The sequence below is a fragment of the Montipora capricornis genome, chromosome 10, assembly GCF_036669925.1.
Source record: "Montipora capricornis isolate CH-2021 chromosome 10, ASM3666992v2, whole genome shotgun sequence".
In the NCBI taxonomy this organism is placed as follows: Eukaryota; Metazoa; Cnidaria; class Anthozoa; order Scleractinia; family Acroporidae; genus Montipora; species Montipora capricornis.
The window spans coordinates 45,843,299-45,862,604 of record NC_090892.1 but is presented as its reverse complement, the minus strand read 5'-3'; the positions used below and the strand labels follow the sequence as shown (position 1 = coordinate 45,862,604).

Below are 19,306 nucleotides of genomic sequence, written 5' to 3'. Positions count from 1 at the left end.
GTTCGACCGGAGTTAAGCCCACGACTTCCAGCTTAACCAAATGAGCCAATTGATCAGCGAAAAATCGGCTTAACTTCCTGGAAGTCTCTGTTGTCGTTATTTTATCAGTGTTTTATTCCCCTTTATCAACAGCAGCAGCAACAACAACAAGATTTTCATTCAAAATGCGTCTTTTATTTAACAATTTGTCAGTGTCCCACAACTGCTGTCTACTTTGCCTCCTTGATTTTCCGCACAGGACTTCCAATGAGACTCTTACTGAACGTTTGCTTGTATCCAGTCGGACAATCTTGCAATGTTTGTGTAAACACCATAATACTTTCCAGCACATCCCCAGCCCCAGCTGGTAGTGCCCACGAGGTACCAGCGGTTGTCCTTTTCACACACCAAGGGTCCTGGAAAGTTCAAGAAAATAAACTGATTATTAAACTTGGTGCAAACAAATGAGAAATGATCAATTTTTCCCCCATAGCTTTGGTGCTTATACGCAGGATGAAACAGAATATTGTGCATGTTTATTTTTTTTTTAGAAAAATAGCCGCACAAGAGCTATTTGTCTGTCTCTGTATCTTTATTTCTAGTACTCCGTAAATTTGGTTGTTTTTGCTTACGCCATATGTCTTTTTGAGATATCACGCCGAACTGCGGCTTTTACTTCGTGTAGAAGACACACATGACGTAAAATCGTGAAACAATACCTAATCAGAATTCTAAATCCGCAAAGACCCCTAATGGTTTTGTTAGGTCATGTGCGTCTTCTACACGAAGTAAAAGCCCGAACTGCCCATATTTGCTGGGTAGGACAGACCTTGGTGTCCCACTCTTTGTATGGATTTTCGAACGCCCTACATCATTCTCTGAACTAATGCGGTCTACGTTTTATCGTTCATGTCGGCGCTTGAGAATCTGTTTTGAGAAAAACGTACTGTATTTTAACTTTACATTCTTAGTCGTATGGTGTGAGTGAATGTGTGGTGTGAAGTACGGAGTATTTGTCTTGTGTTTTAAGCCGTGTTAAGGCGTTAGGTCTTTAGTGCAGCTGAGTTGGCGAAATGCCGTGTTTTGTAAGCAGTATATTGAAAGGTGTCAAAAAGTGAAATATTATAACAAAAAAACAACAACAACAACCAAAAAAACAAACATCCGAGAAGACTGGAAAGTCAAACCATCTGCAGGTGTGATTTCCAACGCAGGACTTCCTCCTAACTTTCGTCTTTGAATACCGGAGTTTTGGTCCATCGTCGTTAAAAAGTTCAAGGATTGAAATGTCAAACGGTGGAGTTCTTACCATCGTATGAACTATCATTTACTTATTCAATTGACGGAATTTGTGAAAGGAACCGAGTTCCCATACCCTATTTGGGTTGTGGAGTAAAGTGAACTTGCTTAAAGTCAGAAAGGGCATGATCTTTTTTCTACCTAAACCACCTTTCTCCCCCCTCCCCCCCCTCCCCCCTCCCTACCGCCCTCATCGAAGCAATTCTCAACTTTCTCAAATCCCATAATGCACCTTGTTTATCCTCTAAAAATTTGCATAGGCGTTGTTTTCGATTTCTCTTCGGACATCTTCATGTACCACGAGAAATTGCAAACAATGATTATGCAAAATTTTGGACGTAAAAGAGGTGTATTATGGGAATTAACCTTTGGATGAAAGATTCCAATTCGCAAGGCTACTTTGGTGTTGACTTGCTCATAAACGATTCCTTCTTTTCAAGTGACCTTGCGCCCATTAAAGTGCTACTACGACCAAAACACCACTTTTTATTTTTCTTTGGATTTTAAAACTATGTTAACTAAACACTAAGTGACACCAAGTTTTAAGCCTTTGATTTAAAAAAAGACACGAGTTTATTTTAATTGGAGTTTTCTTGTTTAATAGTCCGCCATTACTAACTTTAAAATATTGAGAGAGCTGGATCGAAGAGAAAATGGCATCAAAGATCAATTGTCTAAGAATGCAATGCTTGTGAACGCAGAAACGCAGATAAATTAATATGCAGCACGGGAGTTTCGGCCTTCAAGTCGAGGCTTTTAAATTCGTGTTTTGCATATATAATAAGCTGCGTTTACACGCTGAAATTTTAAGCTAGTGAGTAATTGACGTCACTTTTCCCTAGATCCAACCCTCTGAGGTCAAATCGGTCAGTTTGGAACATGAGTATGCTGGCCGTGAAATTTAAAACTTACACTCAAAGTAAACAGACTTCGGATAAAAATCAAAGCTCAAAATTTTGCCAGTCAAGTCTTAAGCAATCACACTTTCAAAATCTCGAGAAAAAAGGAAGTGATTTTTTTTTTTATCACAGTAGTCCTTTAAGAGGTCATTTACCTCCACTGTCCCCTTGACAGGCATCAACGCCCGCTCCCAGACGGCCAGCGCAAAGCATGTTGGATGTAATGATGCTTCCGCTGCCATAATTCTCTCTGCAGTTTTGATTTGAGACCAGTGGTACTTCGGCCTCCCTTAGAACTGCTGAAATAGACCCGCCTTGGCGTGTGCGGCCCCATCCTGTGATGTAGCATCGAGATCCTGCGGAAGAAACCACCACAATCATTATATCTTAGTTCAGTTTTGATCGTGGATAGTTTTGACTGTTGTTCGAGGGCTGGAAAAGGTTATCCACTGGATAATTCATGCACCATTCACAGAATGACTCAGTTTGATAGCACTTATCCGCCGGACAATAATCTTTCCACTGAATATTGCTCTTCATCTTTTAAACAGCCGCAGAAGGCTGTCATGTTGTGCCTTCGGGGCCTGACTGTTTTAAAGCAGGGTCGGTTCTTAACCCAGGCTGGCAAAATGCAACCAAAACTATCGTTTACCATTGTGTTTATTCCAATTTAGCGTTACCCTGCTCCGAAGAATTGAGCCCTGGTGAAAATTCACATTACTTAAGTGTCATCTGTTAACTTTTAAATTACAGCAATTTTTGGGGAAAAGTACTTAACAAATTTGTTGAGAACTTGAAAAAGGAGCCACGTTCGTGCACTCATACCTTGCCTTGCAGTGTTAAACAAGACTTTCTTTCATTACCTGGAGGAAAGTCTGAAGACCTGTTCTGCAAACAGACTGGTCCCACGTGATCATTGATTCTTGCTGGAGAAGCCAACTCAATGACTGCCAAGTCGCCATCGAAAGAAGCTGCTTCGCCATAAGAGGGATGTATAGTGACTGAAGAGATGTTAATGTCTTGTTCATAACCTTCTGAGTTTTCGAAGTGATGCTCACCAAGCCTAACCTATCAGTAAAAGAAGGCTAAGATACGAGGATGTTGGGAAAACGAAATGTGACATTAATAGTCTCCACTGTTTTGATTTTACAGATGGCACTCGCACAAGATCTAACCATGACTACAAGATTAGGCCAAAACCCGTCCGAACTAATTATTTCAAATTTTCTTTCTTTAATCGTTGTATTAGTTACTGGAACTATTTACCTTCACATGTGATGTCCTTATCTAGTCTTCACTCTTTTAAATCTTCATTGCCCAAACATTTACGCTCTCACTGAAATTATGTAATCATCCTGACTAGTCCTAGTGTTTATTCCTGTGTATATGTGTGTGCGCACGCATTGGATATTGGGCGTTGCACGCGTGTGCGAGTGTGCGAGGAGGGTAGTCTTGGAAAGGGAATTGAGATTCCCCCTACTATCATCCCGCCAGACTTAACTGATTAGAGTGTAATGTGGTAGTTTTGTACTCCGTATGAACCATGTGAGCGTTAGCCCTACTGATGGAAATGGGACCACATAAGGACAGAGAAAAACTCTGACCAGGGTGGGAATTGAACCCACGACCTATCATCCTCCCACCCTATTATTTTTATGATGGTTGGCGAATTGTTCAAATAACTAAATAAATAAATAAATAACTAAATAAATAAATAAATGAATAAATAAATAAATAAATAAAAGAAAAGATGAAATTTTCATGTATTTGAACTAAGGAGTTTGGAGATGAAAGTCATCATCTTTCGCAACTTCTCAACTTTCTTCACTACTGCGATGTTCACTTTCACTGAGACCAACGTACTCCGCTGTTCAAATATATGAACATTTCATACATTCTTCTATCGTACTACCGGTAACCTCTTACTAACCGAGCTCGAAGGCCGTACTGTGGAATATTGGCCACAGGTCGTGGCACTACGGACCGTGCGCAGCGAGGTCCGAACAAAAGGGCCGATATTCGATCCCAGTATAATCCAGAGCAAGTGAGGTTAGTAAGTTGTTTATTATGTGGCATCATTTCTTTGCATGAGCGATCGAACACTTCTCCGCTTGGTGAGTGTAAATTATTCAAGCTTTACTAAACCAATTTATTAAAAACTGAACTACGGATATCAGATTTCCAGCATTTTCATTGGCTCGCCTGACACCCGCTATCAGTTCATAGCTGCTGTGCCTAATATGGTTAAGGAACACGTCAGCAATGAAGCGAGCTGAAAACAGTTTTGCAGCTCTGAGAAAAAATGATCGACAAAAACCGTTTTGGACTGGAATAGAGCGAGGCAGAAATTGATACTTTAGTCGACAATACTACCTCCGGGAATACCATGGAGTTTTTAATAAATCAATTATTCCACTCGGGCTTGCTGGATATAAAATGATTATAACCAACTTGGCGCTGCGCGCCTCGTTGGTTATCTATCACTTCATATCCAGCGCGCCCTCGAAGAATAATTGTTAAATATTACGGGATACAATGATTCAGTAATTAACCGAACAATCTGGAAACAGTTTCTAGATTATTCGGCAGAGAACTTCAAACTTGGACCGACTGAATTGTTTTCTGTTCGTAATAAGCGGTTGGACATGTGCAATACGAATTACTGTATGTCCACAGACCTACAAATCTATCTTTTATATATATCAGATCATAGTTCATCAACATGGCCTTCTCGCAGTGCGTTGTAGCCTCAACTCCTCGAGCAATACCTAACCCTAACTCTCTTTTTTTGTTATGTCCTACTTTCTGTTTACCTGTCATTTGTCAAATTTGTGAATAAATAAATAAATAAGCAAATAAATAAATAAATAAATAAATGAATAAATAAATAAAAGCGCACAACGCGTTACCTTGTAATTCTCAATAAAGGTATCTTTGTTGATGGACAGACAGTGTGCAGCTGTAATCACGTGTTGTGCAGAAACCAAGGTTCCTCCGCAATCTTGCTCCTTGCATGTCTTACACATAATTGCAACTTGCCAGGGCCATGCTCCAGGGGTGGAAATCTTTCCACCTACAATTTGTCCAAGAAGGCTACCCCCAGCACTGGATGGGTCTTTAACTTTTTTTATCCCACAGGGGAAAGTGGTCGAGGTCGATGGAGAGCCCGTGGAAATGATCTCCTTCGGAGCTGTGTAGTGAGAAGTTTAGATATTTCTATCAAAGACTTCATTAGGGTATTTTCGGATATGTGTGGCAAATCCTTTGCCTATAAATCTATCTTTACATGCCAAAAAGATGATTACTTAAATGTTAACACAAAAGACATTTAAGTAATCCTCTTTTTGGCGTGTAAAGCTCATAGTATAAGCTATTGGTTATCCGCCCATACACTTCTTTGGCTTGCCCGTGGTAGACTTTTGTGGTTCTTCGGTTTAAAATGGTCCATTGGATTTTAAGACGAGATGATGACGCCATAAGCGGGTTTTGTTATTCATAAATGGCAGTGCTTTGCTCAGGTTTTTAACGCACTGTTGCAATGTTTTTGTTTCGCATTAACAGCGGTCACGGATGAAGGTTCTTTGTGGTGCGCGGTTGGAGACTTTGACTAGTTGAGAAGGCGCAGTAGCAATTGTGCTCAAGCGTATACATGTGACACGAAACATCGCAGAACAGACAGTGCATTGCAACTGAAGAATATGAGTTACAGATTCAACTAGAGGTGTCGGGTTAAACACAAGGATGATTTTCAACACACTTTCCTTGTCATGTAATACTCCCTGAAGTGCAACAATACACAAACGGTTCCTCTTGGTAATTGTTCGTGACGAACGCAATTTTTTTTTGTGGGGTCAATTCATTAAAATAGTTATACGTGTAGTTTTTACTCGTGTAAATTATGCGTGTAAAGTCCAACTTGTAAAGTCATGAATTCAGTAAGAAATGTTTCTACTGTGGAGTTCACACGTGTAGCCGGGGTCGCGATACAATAGACCTCTTTAGCTTGTGACTTTTGTTTTCTCATTTCAGACCACGTGATGTAACTCTAGGGAAAAATTTCTGTCTATTGTCATCGACTCTCTGCATGCTGTCTGACTCGCCCTCGGTTTTTTTAACACGTGCTCCTTTATTCAATCTCTGCTTCCTTGATACGAGATAAATGAAGGTTTAACTTACATATTTTGCATATGAAAGGCAGCTGATGGCGACAGCGACCATTGAACCACTTTCCTGTCCTGGATTTCATGAACGCACAATCCTCACCCAGTCCTCTGTTGCTTGGTCTTCCTTTCGACCACTGAGTATAGGTAAGTGAGCTTCCATCTTTCCATCTATAAGAACAATAAACAGCCTTGATTGTGAAAGAGTTGCTGATTTTTAATTCAGGAAAATGAATAACAGTGACGTTACGCAGTTACTGAATGTGATTCTTGTCTTGGTACAAAGGAGTAAGTAAAAAATTGTCAAAAACACTGTCAAGGAAAACTTATTCGTGAGAAATTTTGATGAGAGTGTAAGTTTACTGTAATGAAGCCACAGGTAGCCCAGGCTCTTCAAGTGACCGTTTTAAAATAGTAGATGTGAGGCAGCGGTTTCAGCACAAATAATCTCGATACGAATAACAATAAAATGGCCTCCAAACTTCAAATATGTCTTCTGGTAATCATCTTTAGCGTCTGAAAGACGATTTCGGGGTTATTTGAAATATCTGACCTAGGTACTGACATAACCCTTCACTATAAAATGACAAGGTAGGAAGCAACCCTCGAATCTGGACCAAAATAAGTTGGTATTTTCCCAAAAATCTGGCGACTATCGAAAAGAGTTTGGCACGGATAAGTTGACACATATTACAGGTAAACGTATACTAGCGTAGCTCTGTGCGAGAGAGTTTGGAGACCATTTTATTGTTATTCATATCGAGATAATTTATGTTGTAATCGCTGCCTCACTTCTACTATTTTCAAACGGTCACTTGCAGAGCCTGGGCTACCAGTAATGAAACTAAATTTGATACGTAGGAAAGGTCAGGAAAGACTTGTACTACGAAGTTTGACAACCTCGTTCCCAGGGTCTCTCTTCTCTGCCTCCATTGTCGTTACGACAATGGAGGCAGACAAGAGAGACCCTGGGAACGAGGTTGCGAAGTTTGAATGAAAGCCTGTTGTAAACTCAGAAACGGTCTCTCGTCAGTCTACAGTCAACTCTCGCTATAGCGGATACGCTCGGGGACGTCATTTAGGCCCGGTTCAAACGTCGAAATTTTCATGTGCCGAATCTAATGCAAATGAGAAAAATCTATTGTTTTCGCTCATTTGCATTAGATTCGGCTCAAAGTTCGACGTTTGAACCAGGCCTTAAGTGTGCGTAATAGCGAGAGTCATTTCCAGTAAAACCTCTATAGCTTTCGCCAGAAATCTGGATTTTGTCCGTAATAGCGGAGTGTTTTCAAGGCGAGAGTTGACTATACTTGTTTATTGTAAAGGCCAATACTTGTCCATGCATAGCTCGTCGAATGTGTAAAAATGAAAAAAAAAAAATACAAACGCAAATGCTTTGGTCGAGGAACGTTTCAAACCAATCCAGAAACCGTAATTGCGTCGCGTGTGTGCTGTCATTAATTCCCACACTGCATTGTGTTCGCTTTGTGACAGGATGCTCACGAGAGTAGCACGTGATGCATTGCATACACTGTTTGCCTGACTCCACGACATAGAATAGATGTTGCCGTAGACTCGGTAACAAGCGTCGTCCAGTTTGTTCCAACCACTTGGACAATGGAGTCCTTGAGTCAGCGGACGTGTATTTGATTGGCCACCTAAAGAAAGAATTTCCTTGCTCAATGCAGAATAAAAGGAAAATCTTGATTTTATTCTTATCTTTGCATAAGGATTATAGGCATTTTTGAAGTTACTATTCTTCCAGAAAAGCATCGAAAATCTGGTTACTTTCAGGGTGTTCTCCCGTTTTTGAACAATGAAAAAAAAAAAAGGATTTCGAATATGTCCTTTCGGTTTATAATAGCCCCCTTTCAGATGTGATCCCTCCATTAGGCCGTTTCAAGCGTCGGACTTTACATGTGCCCAATTTAATGCAAATGAGAAAAATCTATTGTTTTCGTTTATTTAAAATTAGATTCGGCACATGTAAAGTTCGACGTTTGAAACGGGCCTAAGCCATCGCGTTTGACTAAAGTTCTTAAATTACGGCCAACGAAACCTGTCGCTCCCAAACATGTTACGGCACTTGGGAACAAAATTGTTCACTTTGATATAACTTTTTAACATCGTTCGAAATTAAAACGAGAACCGTTTTTGTATAATGGCGAACACATGTGTTCAGTTCACCGAAACGAGTATACCATGCCAAGAATTTCATTACACCAGCTGATGAAAAACCCATTTTAAAAAGTAACTGAAACTAAAGCTTACTTATTTCGCAAATGAATGGATGTTCCCCAGCGAAGGGTCCTTCGCATGTACGGTCCAGCCAACGACCATCATAACGAAGCATTTCAGCACAGTCTTCGTCGTTGAAAAAGTTATTCGGTTCTCCAGGGATCCATCGGGTGAATGAGAGTTCTTCCCCATCATCCCAGTGCGTAAACCTGCCGTTCGAGTTCCTACGAAGTCCAATCCATATACGATAATCTCCGCGAAGCAATGCAGCCATGTTTTTTACAAAATTCTGTTCCCTAGCATCGTTTATGGTGACTAAGTGTCCGCCGTGTTCTTGGCAGCGAGCTTTTGCGTTTCGCCACAAAGACTTGTGATTATATCCTTTGTAACACGATTGCCCGTGTCTAGCCCAACCAGATGGGCAGGTGGGTTCTAAATAATGGAAAAATAGATTGTTTTTATTACATCTTGTAGTGTACTTTATTTGAGGGCCACAAGTTTACAAATGTTTCCTCTTTTAAGGGGTCACCCACTTGCTCGATCGCTAGCTCGTTCGTTCGCTCGCCCGCTTTCTAGATTAGCTCCGGGAAATAGGTTTTCCGACCGAGTTAGTGAGAGGAATAGGTCTTGCCCATGGGTGACAAGAAATATTCTTTAAAAAGGAAACAGTTCATCGTTGTGTCATCGAAGGAATAGCTTGGACCCAAGTCTCTTACTAGATCGCTCATTGGACAAATGGTTGTCAGTTTGATGTTTACGGCGCATTAAAAGCAGAATTTTGAGGAGAAGGGCAAAAGGCAAAATACGGTACTGAGATGGAGTGATAACTTGTAATGAATAAAAAAACGTGGTGCTTGTTGCACGTTACACCATAAGCTCACAAAATACTGAACTCACTCTCGCGCCAATAGCAATGACATTTTGAAACAACTCCGACTCCGCGGTTCGCACGGTCTGAAACTCTGAAAAGCAAAAATGCATGTATTGAACTCAACCTTTGCTCTTTGTTGAAGCGCCTCTCGTTGTTGTTGGTTTAGGAATGGATGTAGAGGTTGCTGGCGGGTTGGCTGCTACACACGCACCCGGAAACAATTTGATCTCATCCAATGCAATATCGCTCTGATATCCCCTACCGCGGACCGCTTCAAACACAACCTAAATCACAAAAAAAAAATAATAAAATAATAATAATAATAATAATAATAATAATAATAATAATAATAATAATAATAATAATAATAATAATAATAATAAGAGGATTTGAGACAGTTTTCGGTGAGAGTAATAGCCAGAAGTCTCGGAGGTCCTCAGTTTATAGTACTTGCAGTATCCCAAACGCGGCTGCCTGGAGATGATTGCAATATGAAATGATTTCTTTCCGCGTGAAAAAGATGATGATAACTGATGAAAGGGGAGATGATAAAGGAAATAACATAGACGATAGCAATGTGGATGGTGATGATGAGTCGCCTAAAAAATCGGATGATTTTGACTCCAAGGTTCTGACCCTTACTGTAACTGGCATTAACTGTCACCCATTTATCATTGCTCTGAAAATGAAAAACTGCGCAATGGCGGTGGCATGGGCAATCATGCTTTCCACCAGCGGCTCGCTGAAGTTTGATTTGAGCCTTAAGCTGTAAACTGGTGGTTGAGATGGACGGTCGGAAGGACAAAGGAATGGAGACGGATAAAGGAACAAGTTTTAATCGGTTAGCATGTTCCACAGCATGAATTCACCAATTGCAAAAATAAAACTGAGGCAAGTACTTAACCTGAAAACGCGCAGTTGTGGTAACGCGGAACTGAAGTCCATTCCACGTGTTTCCTTGGTGTCCTGATACTGACCACAGCTGCGTTTCCTGGGACCCAATCTTTCCGTATAGGTTCAGACTACCCATCTCTTCACCATTCATATGGTAACGAAACAGAACGCAGGTCGTACCAGTAACAAACGGTGACAGAAGGCGCGCTTTCTCGCCCTCTCTGCGAGGACTGGAGGCTTCTGCGTAGATATAGTAACCTGGGATACCGTAAAATACCACCGTTAATCGAGAGAGATAGCTTCGTGTTCACGACAAACATCGATCTGAAATTTGCGTTTTGCCAAAAATGGAAGAAAAGTGTTTGATAAAAGCTCAGTTCTAGCACGTTAGCTCCAGATAGCGGGCAACCAAGTTAGAATGAGAATATTTTCCATGCTCTTCAGACAATCAGCAGCCTACCGTTTCCCGTTTGCCGTTTCACGGAAACGCGATGCCCGCGCTAAATCTCTCTATCGTCGCCTTTTATCGTTCGTCAACGATGTTACGTTGAATATTGCAAAGAAAAGAAAAGAAGTGTACACATCATCAATACGCACACGCAGAGCAAACATTCAAAATGGATTCCTGGCGTAATTTATAGAAGCTGGCAAAACGTCATTCGTCCGATAGACAAACCACGTTCTCTGTGCTATCACAACTCATGGAGTACCCCACAACCTAATAAAGCACACTTTTTTAAATTCAAAAAATATTTTTATTGACACACACACAAAAAAGAAGGCCAATTGTAATGAAGGAGGCGCAGAAGCAGGCGTAATTCCAAAAACAGCGCAATCGATTGGTTCTTTTCGCGGGAGGAATCGATACTTGGTGAATCACCGTGTTTCTAGCAATCAATCCTTTGCTTTGTCTTATCTCGTGTATTTTTATGTTTTAAGGAGTTCGAAAAGTATATTATATTTGACTTTGATAAAACGTCTGACCGTCTCAGTTTTGTTCACTTTAAAAATGAGATCGAAAGACAGACTTAAATGGGAAGTTACATGATCAGTTCAGGCAGAACTAAGCGGGATACTTTGTGTTCAGTCAAGCCTCGAAATCAAGACCTTGGGCCCGATTTTTTCCAATACGCACCTCCCAACTTGGCGAACTTGGCGAAGATCATATAGATATTTATTAAAATCTCAACCTCGGATAATGCAATTCTACCTTTCTAATTGGTTGACTGGATCTCGGTTACCAGCCATTATACCTGCGTTTGACCTCACATGGACTGAATGATGCGGCAAATGTCGCTCAGCATAAAATCTTTGGGGCCCGGAACTTCAATAAAATATAGCAAAACCGGTTGAGAATATTTGGTAGCGTTCTTGGTCGGACTGGCCAACCTGTATCTCAAAACCCCGAATGACATCAGTTGTTTCACCTCTTCCCGAGAAGTCAGTTGTTGGTCCAGTGGTGGGATAACTGGCTGTTCTTCCAGTGTGAAGACTCCAATTGAAATCGTCACTAGTGTCTTGGGTAAAACTGCACCACGACCTACTGTCGAAGTTACATTCCACTGAAAGAGTGGAAAAATAACAGACTTCAGAGCTTCAAAATAAGAACAGAAGGATCATTTTTGCAGGGAGTACGAGAAGCGCTACATGTCCAGGGTCGGATCCAGAATTTTTCCTAGGAGTGGGTGCACCACTAAGGAATGTGGTGGCTGACTGGTGAGGTTTTTTTTCTTCCAGAATACCATGCAGGTACTGGGGCTGCTCACCGCCTGCACCCTCCCCCTAGATCCGCCCCTGATGTCATGCACTAAGTCGGTACGACTTTAAACGAGGGGGAGGTGACGAATCGACAGTAAAGCTCATTCCCAAACGCCCCCTCTCTCTCTCTCTCGAAGCCACGGCACTGGTCTGTTAAATTTCATATATTTCAACTGCGGAAACTGAAGTACATGAGAAATGGAAATCATCGCAGTTAATCAGCAACTTAACTGTGGGAGGTTAATCCCAGAAAACTTGTCTTATCGCCAAATGATGAAGAAGTAACTTCTTCTACAAAAACATACCCATTCAAGACGAGTGCACAAACCATACGCTATTTCAGACCAAAATGGTCAAAATCGATACCCAATTTCTGACCAAAACGACTAAAAAAACCATGCCCTTTGGGGCCGCACATACCTATGTAGCCCATATAGGGAAGTACCCCCAGTGGGGGGTGGGGGTCAAACCCATGACCCTACGATTTGCGCTGGACTTGCTCTACCATCTGAGCAGTCAAGCCATTTGGGAGCTGGTCAGTTGTGAGAAGAGTTATATCAGCCCCGTAAGAGGTGAACAATAGAATATATATAGAATAAATCACGCTTGTAGCTGGCGAGAAGATCACTGAAACGGATCCCTTCAAGCGATACAGCGCTTCTGTAAAATCTTTCCCCCATACTTTGTAACCATTCCCTGCTAGAGAACTTACTTTGCGTGGCTGCAAGAGTGGTTGGGTTTGTTGTTGGAGGTGGCAATGTAGTAGCGACAACAAATTGGTTGCAGTCGCCTGGCGTTAACCTTATTTCGTCCAGCGCAATATCCCCTGCCCATCCTTGTCCTCTCTGAGCTTCAAAAATCACCTGGTACTAAAATGGTTTCGGTAAAAATAAATAAATACACGAACGAAAAACAAAGAAAAACGTTCAACCAAGCAAGGATGGCGGCAAACCAATTTCTAATCAAGTTCTTAAAATTCTCATTGCACGTTTCCTTTTCTTGATTTGGAAAACTTGATACTGTCGTTGTCTTGCACGAATCATCACTGGCGGACATTTATCTCTCCGCACATGATAGCAAAGTGAACGCTCAATCGATCGGAATACCTTAAACAGCAATGACCAGAACCGGTTGCTGACCAGCGGATTTCGTTAAAACAATGGTTTGCTGGGGGTGCTCAGTCTCGCGGGCTCAGAAAACCTGGTTGTGGTCATTGTTATTTAAGGGTTTTCCAATCGATCACCAATCCTGCGTGCTTGATTACCTCGGCGACGAACACGCTGACAACGTATTCTTTTTCCCGCTTCTCCCAATATGGATCCTGGCTGTGTAATGTCGTCTAGCGGATACCTTGCAATAGGTAATCTAAACGCTGGAGCGTTAGTGCAGTTATCGGACTCTTAGGTAATAAGGCAATATTCGAAACTTCTGTAGTAACATATGCGACTAATCACAACTAGTCAAATGTAGACTTCGAGGCTTAATTTCCGTAAACGAGTTTGTAAATATCTGAGGAAAAAATGGCAGCATTTACCTGGTAATTCTGAGATGCCCGCAAAAATGCCTGCACTGAATGCCAAGTATTTCCTTGGTTTCCGTTGTAAGTGACCAACTTGACGTTCTGAGCACCTGCGAGGGCAAATACCTGCAACTGACCCACCGCAGCTCCGTACATATGATAGTAGAATTGAATACAATAGGACCCAGCCAGCTTGGGGGACTCCAGGCGGGCGACGTCTCCACTTTTCCGTGGAACAGATGCTTCGGCGTATATGTAATAACCTGAAGGGTGAGTAGAAAAGAATAAACACGAAGACCGACTAATAGAATCGGACGTTATTTTTATACTTGTTTTTTGTCCTGGTTAGCATAAACCATAATGAATGAAAATTTGTCAACTTAAAACACAACGACTTTATTAAAAAATTACCAGTCCATAATCCCTTAATTCGCTGTGACGAAGGGCTAACGATGGAAACGTCAGCTAACAAGGTTTCTTACAGTGTTTAGTTTACACTTATCCACTCGTTTGACAAAACCAAATTTCCTATATTTGAGATCCTTTCAAGGCAACCTCCACTAAAACAAGAAAATACCTTTAAACCACAGAACATGGGTGTTTACATTAAAAATTGTTCGAACTTTTTCCAATGAAACTTTTTCCAATGAACTAAATAAATTTCAAAAACGTTTGAATTTTAGAATCACCTGTCACTTTCAAATTTCTCGGGCGTCGCCATCTTGAATAATTGTGACGTGTCGTTGTTGCCCTATTGTTTCAAAACAAACGCTCTTTGTGTGAAAACTACGAGGGCAACCATGACACGAGACAGTTATTCAAGATTGCGGCGCCCGGGAAATTTGAAAGTGAAAATAAATTATTCTCAAGTTCATTTTTTTCGATACAAACACTCGTCAATCAAATTTGATTGCAAAACATTATTTCCGTTTAAAATTATTCATTAGTCGGAGTGGAGGTTCCTTAATTCAAAGTGGATATGATCTGAGGTCACTTTGTGCTTTTTATATAACATGCTTGATTATAGAATGACCACTGACCTTTCGAAAAAACACCGTTGGTCGGCCCAGTGTCCGGTGCGCTTGATGTAGCGCCCTCGTTTAAAGTCCAGTCGAATTGATCCCCTTTTCCTTGGGTAAATTCACATAGAGACTGGGCATCAAAGTTGCAATACACTTAAAAAGAAGAAAAAAGGACTTAAAGAAATTTCGACGCTTTCTTGGAATGCATCAGTATTTTTTCGTCAATCATATTATCTGTAAGCTTCCTGAATATCTCTCATCGCACATCTCAAAAAGATCAGGCGAACAGAGGTCACCAGCCGTCTTCACTTGACACAGACAATTGAAGTCTACTTTTGACGAAGCCACAGTTTATACTACAGTTTCTAGTCGGTTGATTGCCTTTTTTTTCTTTGGTACATGAAAACGGCATATTATTATAGTAGGACACATCACCCCTCACAAGGATCTTCATTAGGGATTATTCAAGGCAATCCTATAGGGCCCTGAATGGTGATGATTTACCTAGTGGACTATTCAACCGTACCTTCGCGGCGGCTGGTTGATGTAGGTGTAGTGTCTGGTCTCACTGGCGTTTGTTTACTCTCAGTGGGTGTAGGGGTTACGTCCGTCGAGCTCGCGTCATCACAATTCCCAGGGGTTAGTTTAATTTCGTCTAACGCGACATCTCCCCTGTAACTCTTTCCTCGAACTGCCTCAAGTTCAATCTGCCAAACGAACAAATGGGTGAAACTCGAAGTGACTTGGCTGGAAAAACATTTAGTTCTACATTGTACTTTGTGCATTCGTATCACACCAGGCGAGTCGCTGATTGTCCGGCCCTTTCCGTAATGTTGAACTAAGGCCAGATTCTTTATTGTACTTCTCACACGCCAAACATTTGTAAATCTTTACCTAATGATATTACTCTTGCTGGACCTTTCTTCTTCTTTTAAACACGATTTTGCAGATATTCATTTTTCTCGTTGCACATGCGTGGTTTTGTGAAGAGACCTTCTTTGTATAAACCTTGTAGTTTCTGGGGGGTTAACGTTCCCTTTCCAATTTTGTTACTCTCTTGTAAACAGTGATGTGTTTTTTTATTCCATGTAATAATATCTTATTACTTGTGTTTATTGTGTACATCACTTAAATTCCTTAATTTCCCTTTTTGTTATACGGCGAAACAAACAAGCAAGCAAGCAAGCAAGCAAGCAAGGTAAATGAGAAAATCAATACAAAAGGGGACTTTCGAATAATAAACCACTTTGATTGCGTGCTCAAATTCAGTGAAAAGGAACCAGAAATAACTGATAAACAGAGGAACCATACGTGTACGGGTGTATGGGTAATCGGAAGAAATCCGAAGGGTTCATTTGCAGGAGTCGAAACTTTGACCTTCCGATTACTAGTTTGAATGCTCCATCACTAAGCTATAGGAGATTCCTGGGAACTAGGCCATCAAACTACAATGGAGGACAAAATTCCTTGGGACAGGCGAGGAAAACAACATCGCTTACATAAATCGAACAACAGCACCCTATTTCGCCATAACTGGGGGGTGTTCACTGTACCCCTCCCCCCCCTACGATGTTCCTACAAGGAAAGAGTGTTATACAGGAAGTTTGGAACGTACGGCGCACAAAATTCAACATATTTTGTAATAATAGGGAGTTTAAGAAACGGCGACGGCTACGACTACAACAACGCCACAAAATAATATTAATAATATCATTAGTTAAAAGACCTTAGCAAGTAGTGTTAGTGGTCCTCTGCATAACGACGACTGACGTGAAATCACCAAATTTCATTCTATATTTTCACTGTGAAATCACTCGTACCAGTTTATTTTTTAGGATACTTTGCCCATATTGTAGGACGTGAACGAGATTGAATAATCGCGAAAGACTTATGATAAAGTAAAGTTATGTTTTTAGGTGATGTTTTCGTCGACCGCCGCTGTCGTAGATCTTAAACTCCCTATTGTTTGGGGGAGAAGGGAGTAGCGCCATAGATTTATCTTCATGGCGCAAAAACGTCCCATGAATTTTAACCTCTATTTGTTGGTACAGGTGACAATTTTTATTTTTCTATAAAGCAGAAATCGTCGAAACGGTGCATTCTTTTTATATTGAAATGATATAGTGAGAATGGTCCATAAAATGAGATACCACGCAGTCTCTTACACTGCCTCTGATATCCCTAAATCGGTTTGTTTCTTTGTCATTTTTATCAAAGAGTCTTAATAATTCCCAAATCCCAAAAAATACAAGTCCCCGTAAACAAGGGCCTTGTAGTAAAGAAACGTTGTAACTTTACTTCCATAAGAGGCTTTCGCCTGTGCAAGGATCCCAAAAGTGTAACCACTTGTATAATTCACATTCTTTCATGCCCGTAGATCATCAAGTGAGATACCGAAGATGACCTTTGCTGTCATAAGATTGAGTAATTATGCCTCCCTCCCCTAAAAAATGATGAATTCATGTAACGCATAGACATCATTTGACATCCTTGCAGTAGCTAAGGCTCAATAGTGTGTCACATTTTTCAACGTGGATACATCATAATGTAAATCGGTTACACATTTGTTCAGAAAGACATCTATTTACCCGAAACTGCTCGGTTCCCGTCAAAGAAGTTTGAGCCGTATACCACTGATCCCCCTTGTTGCCGCTGGTCGAAAATATGACGGTCTTTTGGGAGCCAGAATTTTTGTAGGCATTTAGGGAATCGATGTCTGTACCCAGCATGTGAAAATGTAAACGAAGACAGTAGGGCCCACTCAGGTATGGTGAAAGCAAGACGGCGCGGTCACCAGGTACACGCGGGCTGGAGGTTTCAGCGTAAATATACCATCCTAGAAATTGAGTAGATTGTCTCGAATGACGCAAATTACTTAAAGCGAGGTAAAGAATTTAACTAGTCATTTTAAATGAACCTGAAGTTCTGCGAGTTCAAAACCTTTATTTGTCTTCAAAATCATAAGACAATATAGAGCGAGCTTCAATCGAGTGTCGTAAGAGCAAAACCAAAGTAATTTCTTTGGCCAATCAAAAAGGACGGAGACAATCCAGTAAACCAATCTAAATTTGAAGTAAGCACGCGCGTTTTTGAGACGCGGACGGCAACCGGAAGTGAGCTGCAAGGATGCAGCCTATATCATCCTATGATACATAGTTCAAACTCACTACTACACGTCACGATCATCGCCCAACGTGCCGTGGCATTGAGATTCTCGTCAATATGAAAATGGTGTACAGGAACTTCATAAAGATTAGTGTCGCTGCTCGCGTAGCTCGCAACAAAAATTAATCTGGTGTGAAAAATTTTGAGAGCAAAACAGAATTAAGCCGCTATGCCCACCACGTGCAATTATTGACGAGGGAGGTAAACTGGAGTACCCAGAGAAAAACGCTCGATTCAGGTTAAGATCGACTCAGCTCGCACAGGAGGGGTGGATGATAACACACTACACCTGCCTGACTTCCAATGAATACTGGACATAAATCGGTGGATGTGGATTCGGATCGGGAAAAATGCTATCGATCACTTTCATAAATGGCGACCACTTCTAGTTTACATTCTTTTGTATTTACGTTAATTAGACCTGCTGTCCTCATTTTGAAACAAATATTCTTTTGAAATTTCCTCGTCGTGGGGAGGCTAGAAAGGCTTATTAAAACAAAATAATATTTTATTTGGCCGCCATTATGGAAGAGGTCTATTATCTGTTTCAGCCCTTTGTTTCAAACCTGATACACTGACAGAACTAACCTGCAATGTTTACTTTTAGTATACACTTACCTCTGCCAGACATATCTGTTGTCGGTCCAGTCCCTCCGCTTGGCGTTGACCCCTTGTGCAACGTCCAGTCAAAGTTGTCTGCGGAGTCTTGCTCGAATTCGCATAAAGTATTACTGTCGAAACTACAGTAAACTTGTTTTAAAAAAACAAAACAAAACAAGGAGCAGTCGTGAAATTCAAGGAATCATCTTTTCTTTGAAGCATAAAAGAAACACGAGTTCAATTTATTGTGTCGAATGAAGGAGATCTCAAAAACTCGAAACTTGAAAACTTTGGAGTACTGACACATTCTTTTGGAAAGGAAGGATATATGTTTTCGTTTTTGTCTCAATCATTTCTCTTGACGCCGTTGTTTAAGGATTTATGAAAGAAACTAAGTCGTGACACAAATTATCCGCTAATAAATTATTAATAATGATTTTCTAATTCTGCCTTAATGTAAGCTAGCTCCATTCTACTTACCTACAGGACGGGAATCTGGCCTGGAGACAGGTAATTCTGTTAGAAGAAAACAAGTTATATATGAATTATTTTCGCATCTAATTTATCAAAAGAAATGAATTTGAATAAGAGTCCATTACCAAGAGTAAGAAATTGATATCAGGTTTGTCCCCAATCAGCGTCAGAAAAGTGTCTATTTTTAAACCAAGTTTTGCGGGAAAATAAACGATAGACCGAATGTTGTACTTAATTCAAATCTCCCGCGGTTAAGATTCTTTTGTATAGCATTCACATTTAAGTGATTTGGAAACACCTGGAGCAAAACGGTACCCTCCCATCGTTATTGCGCATACATTCTGCGCATCTCAAGATACTCGCATTTCCTATGGGTGGTGCTTACCAATACAGGAATATTTATGCACGGCTTAAAACTATGCAGAGAA

General features: G+C 40.8%; 1 protein-coding gene across 2 annotated transcripts in view; it reads right to left on the bottom strand.

Annotated features, from left to right (window-relative positions):
• Positions 1 to 152: 152 nt before the first annotated feature.
• The window catches only part of LOC138019211 (enteropeptidase-like), a 33,989-nt gene continuing 14,835 nt past the window's right edge, over positions 153 to 19,306 (bottom strand). For both annotated transcript variants that reach the window (XM_068865924.1, XM_068865925.1), the window contains 17 exons: positions 18,885 to 18,920; positions 18,423 to 18,554; positions 17,228 to 17,475; positions 15,166 to 15,346; positions 14,658 to 14,792; positions 13,633 to 13,880; positions 12,811 to 12,967; positions 11,768 to 11,902; positions 10,351 to 10,598; positions 9,571 to 9,730; positions 8,609 to 9,007; positions 7,725 to 7,995; positions 6,354 to 6,508; positions 5,087 to 5,367; positions 3,041 to 3,245; positions 2,333 to 2,533; positions 153 to 395 (listed from right to left, as the gene is read on the bottom strand). In XM_068865924.1, the coding sequence (XP_068722025.1) occupies positions 256 to 395; positions 2,333 to 2,533; positions 3,041 to 3,245; positions 5,087 to 5,367; positions 6,354 to 6,508; positions 7,725 to 7,995; positions 8,609 to 9,007; positions 9,571 to 9,730; positions 10,351 to 10,598; positions 11,768 to 11,902; positions 12,811 to 12,967; positions 13,633 to 13,880; positions 14,658 to 14,792; positions 15,166 to 15,346; positions 17,228 to 17,475; positions 18,423 to 18,554; positions 18,885 to 18,920 (3,332 nt within the window). In that variant the 3' untranslated portion in view covers positions 153 to 255. The remainder of the gene's footprint in view (positions 396 to 2,332; positions 2,534 to 3,040; positions 3,246 to 5,086; positions 5,368 to 6,353; positions 6,509 to 7,724; positions 7,996 to 8,608; positions 9,008 to 9,570; positions 9,731 to 10,350; positions 10,599 to 11,767; positions 11,903 to 12,810; positions 12,968 to 13,632; positions 13,881 to 14,657; positions 14,793 to 15,165; positions 15,347 to 17,227; positions 17,476 to 18,422; positions 18,555 to 18,884; positions 18,921 to 19,306) is intronic.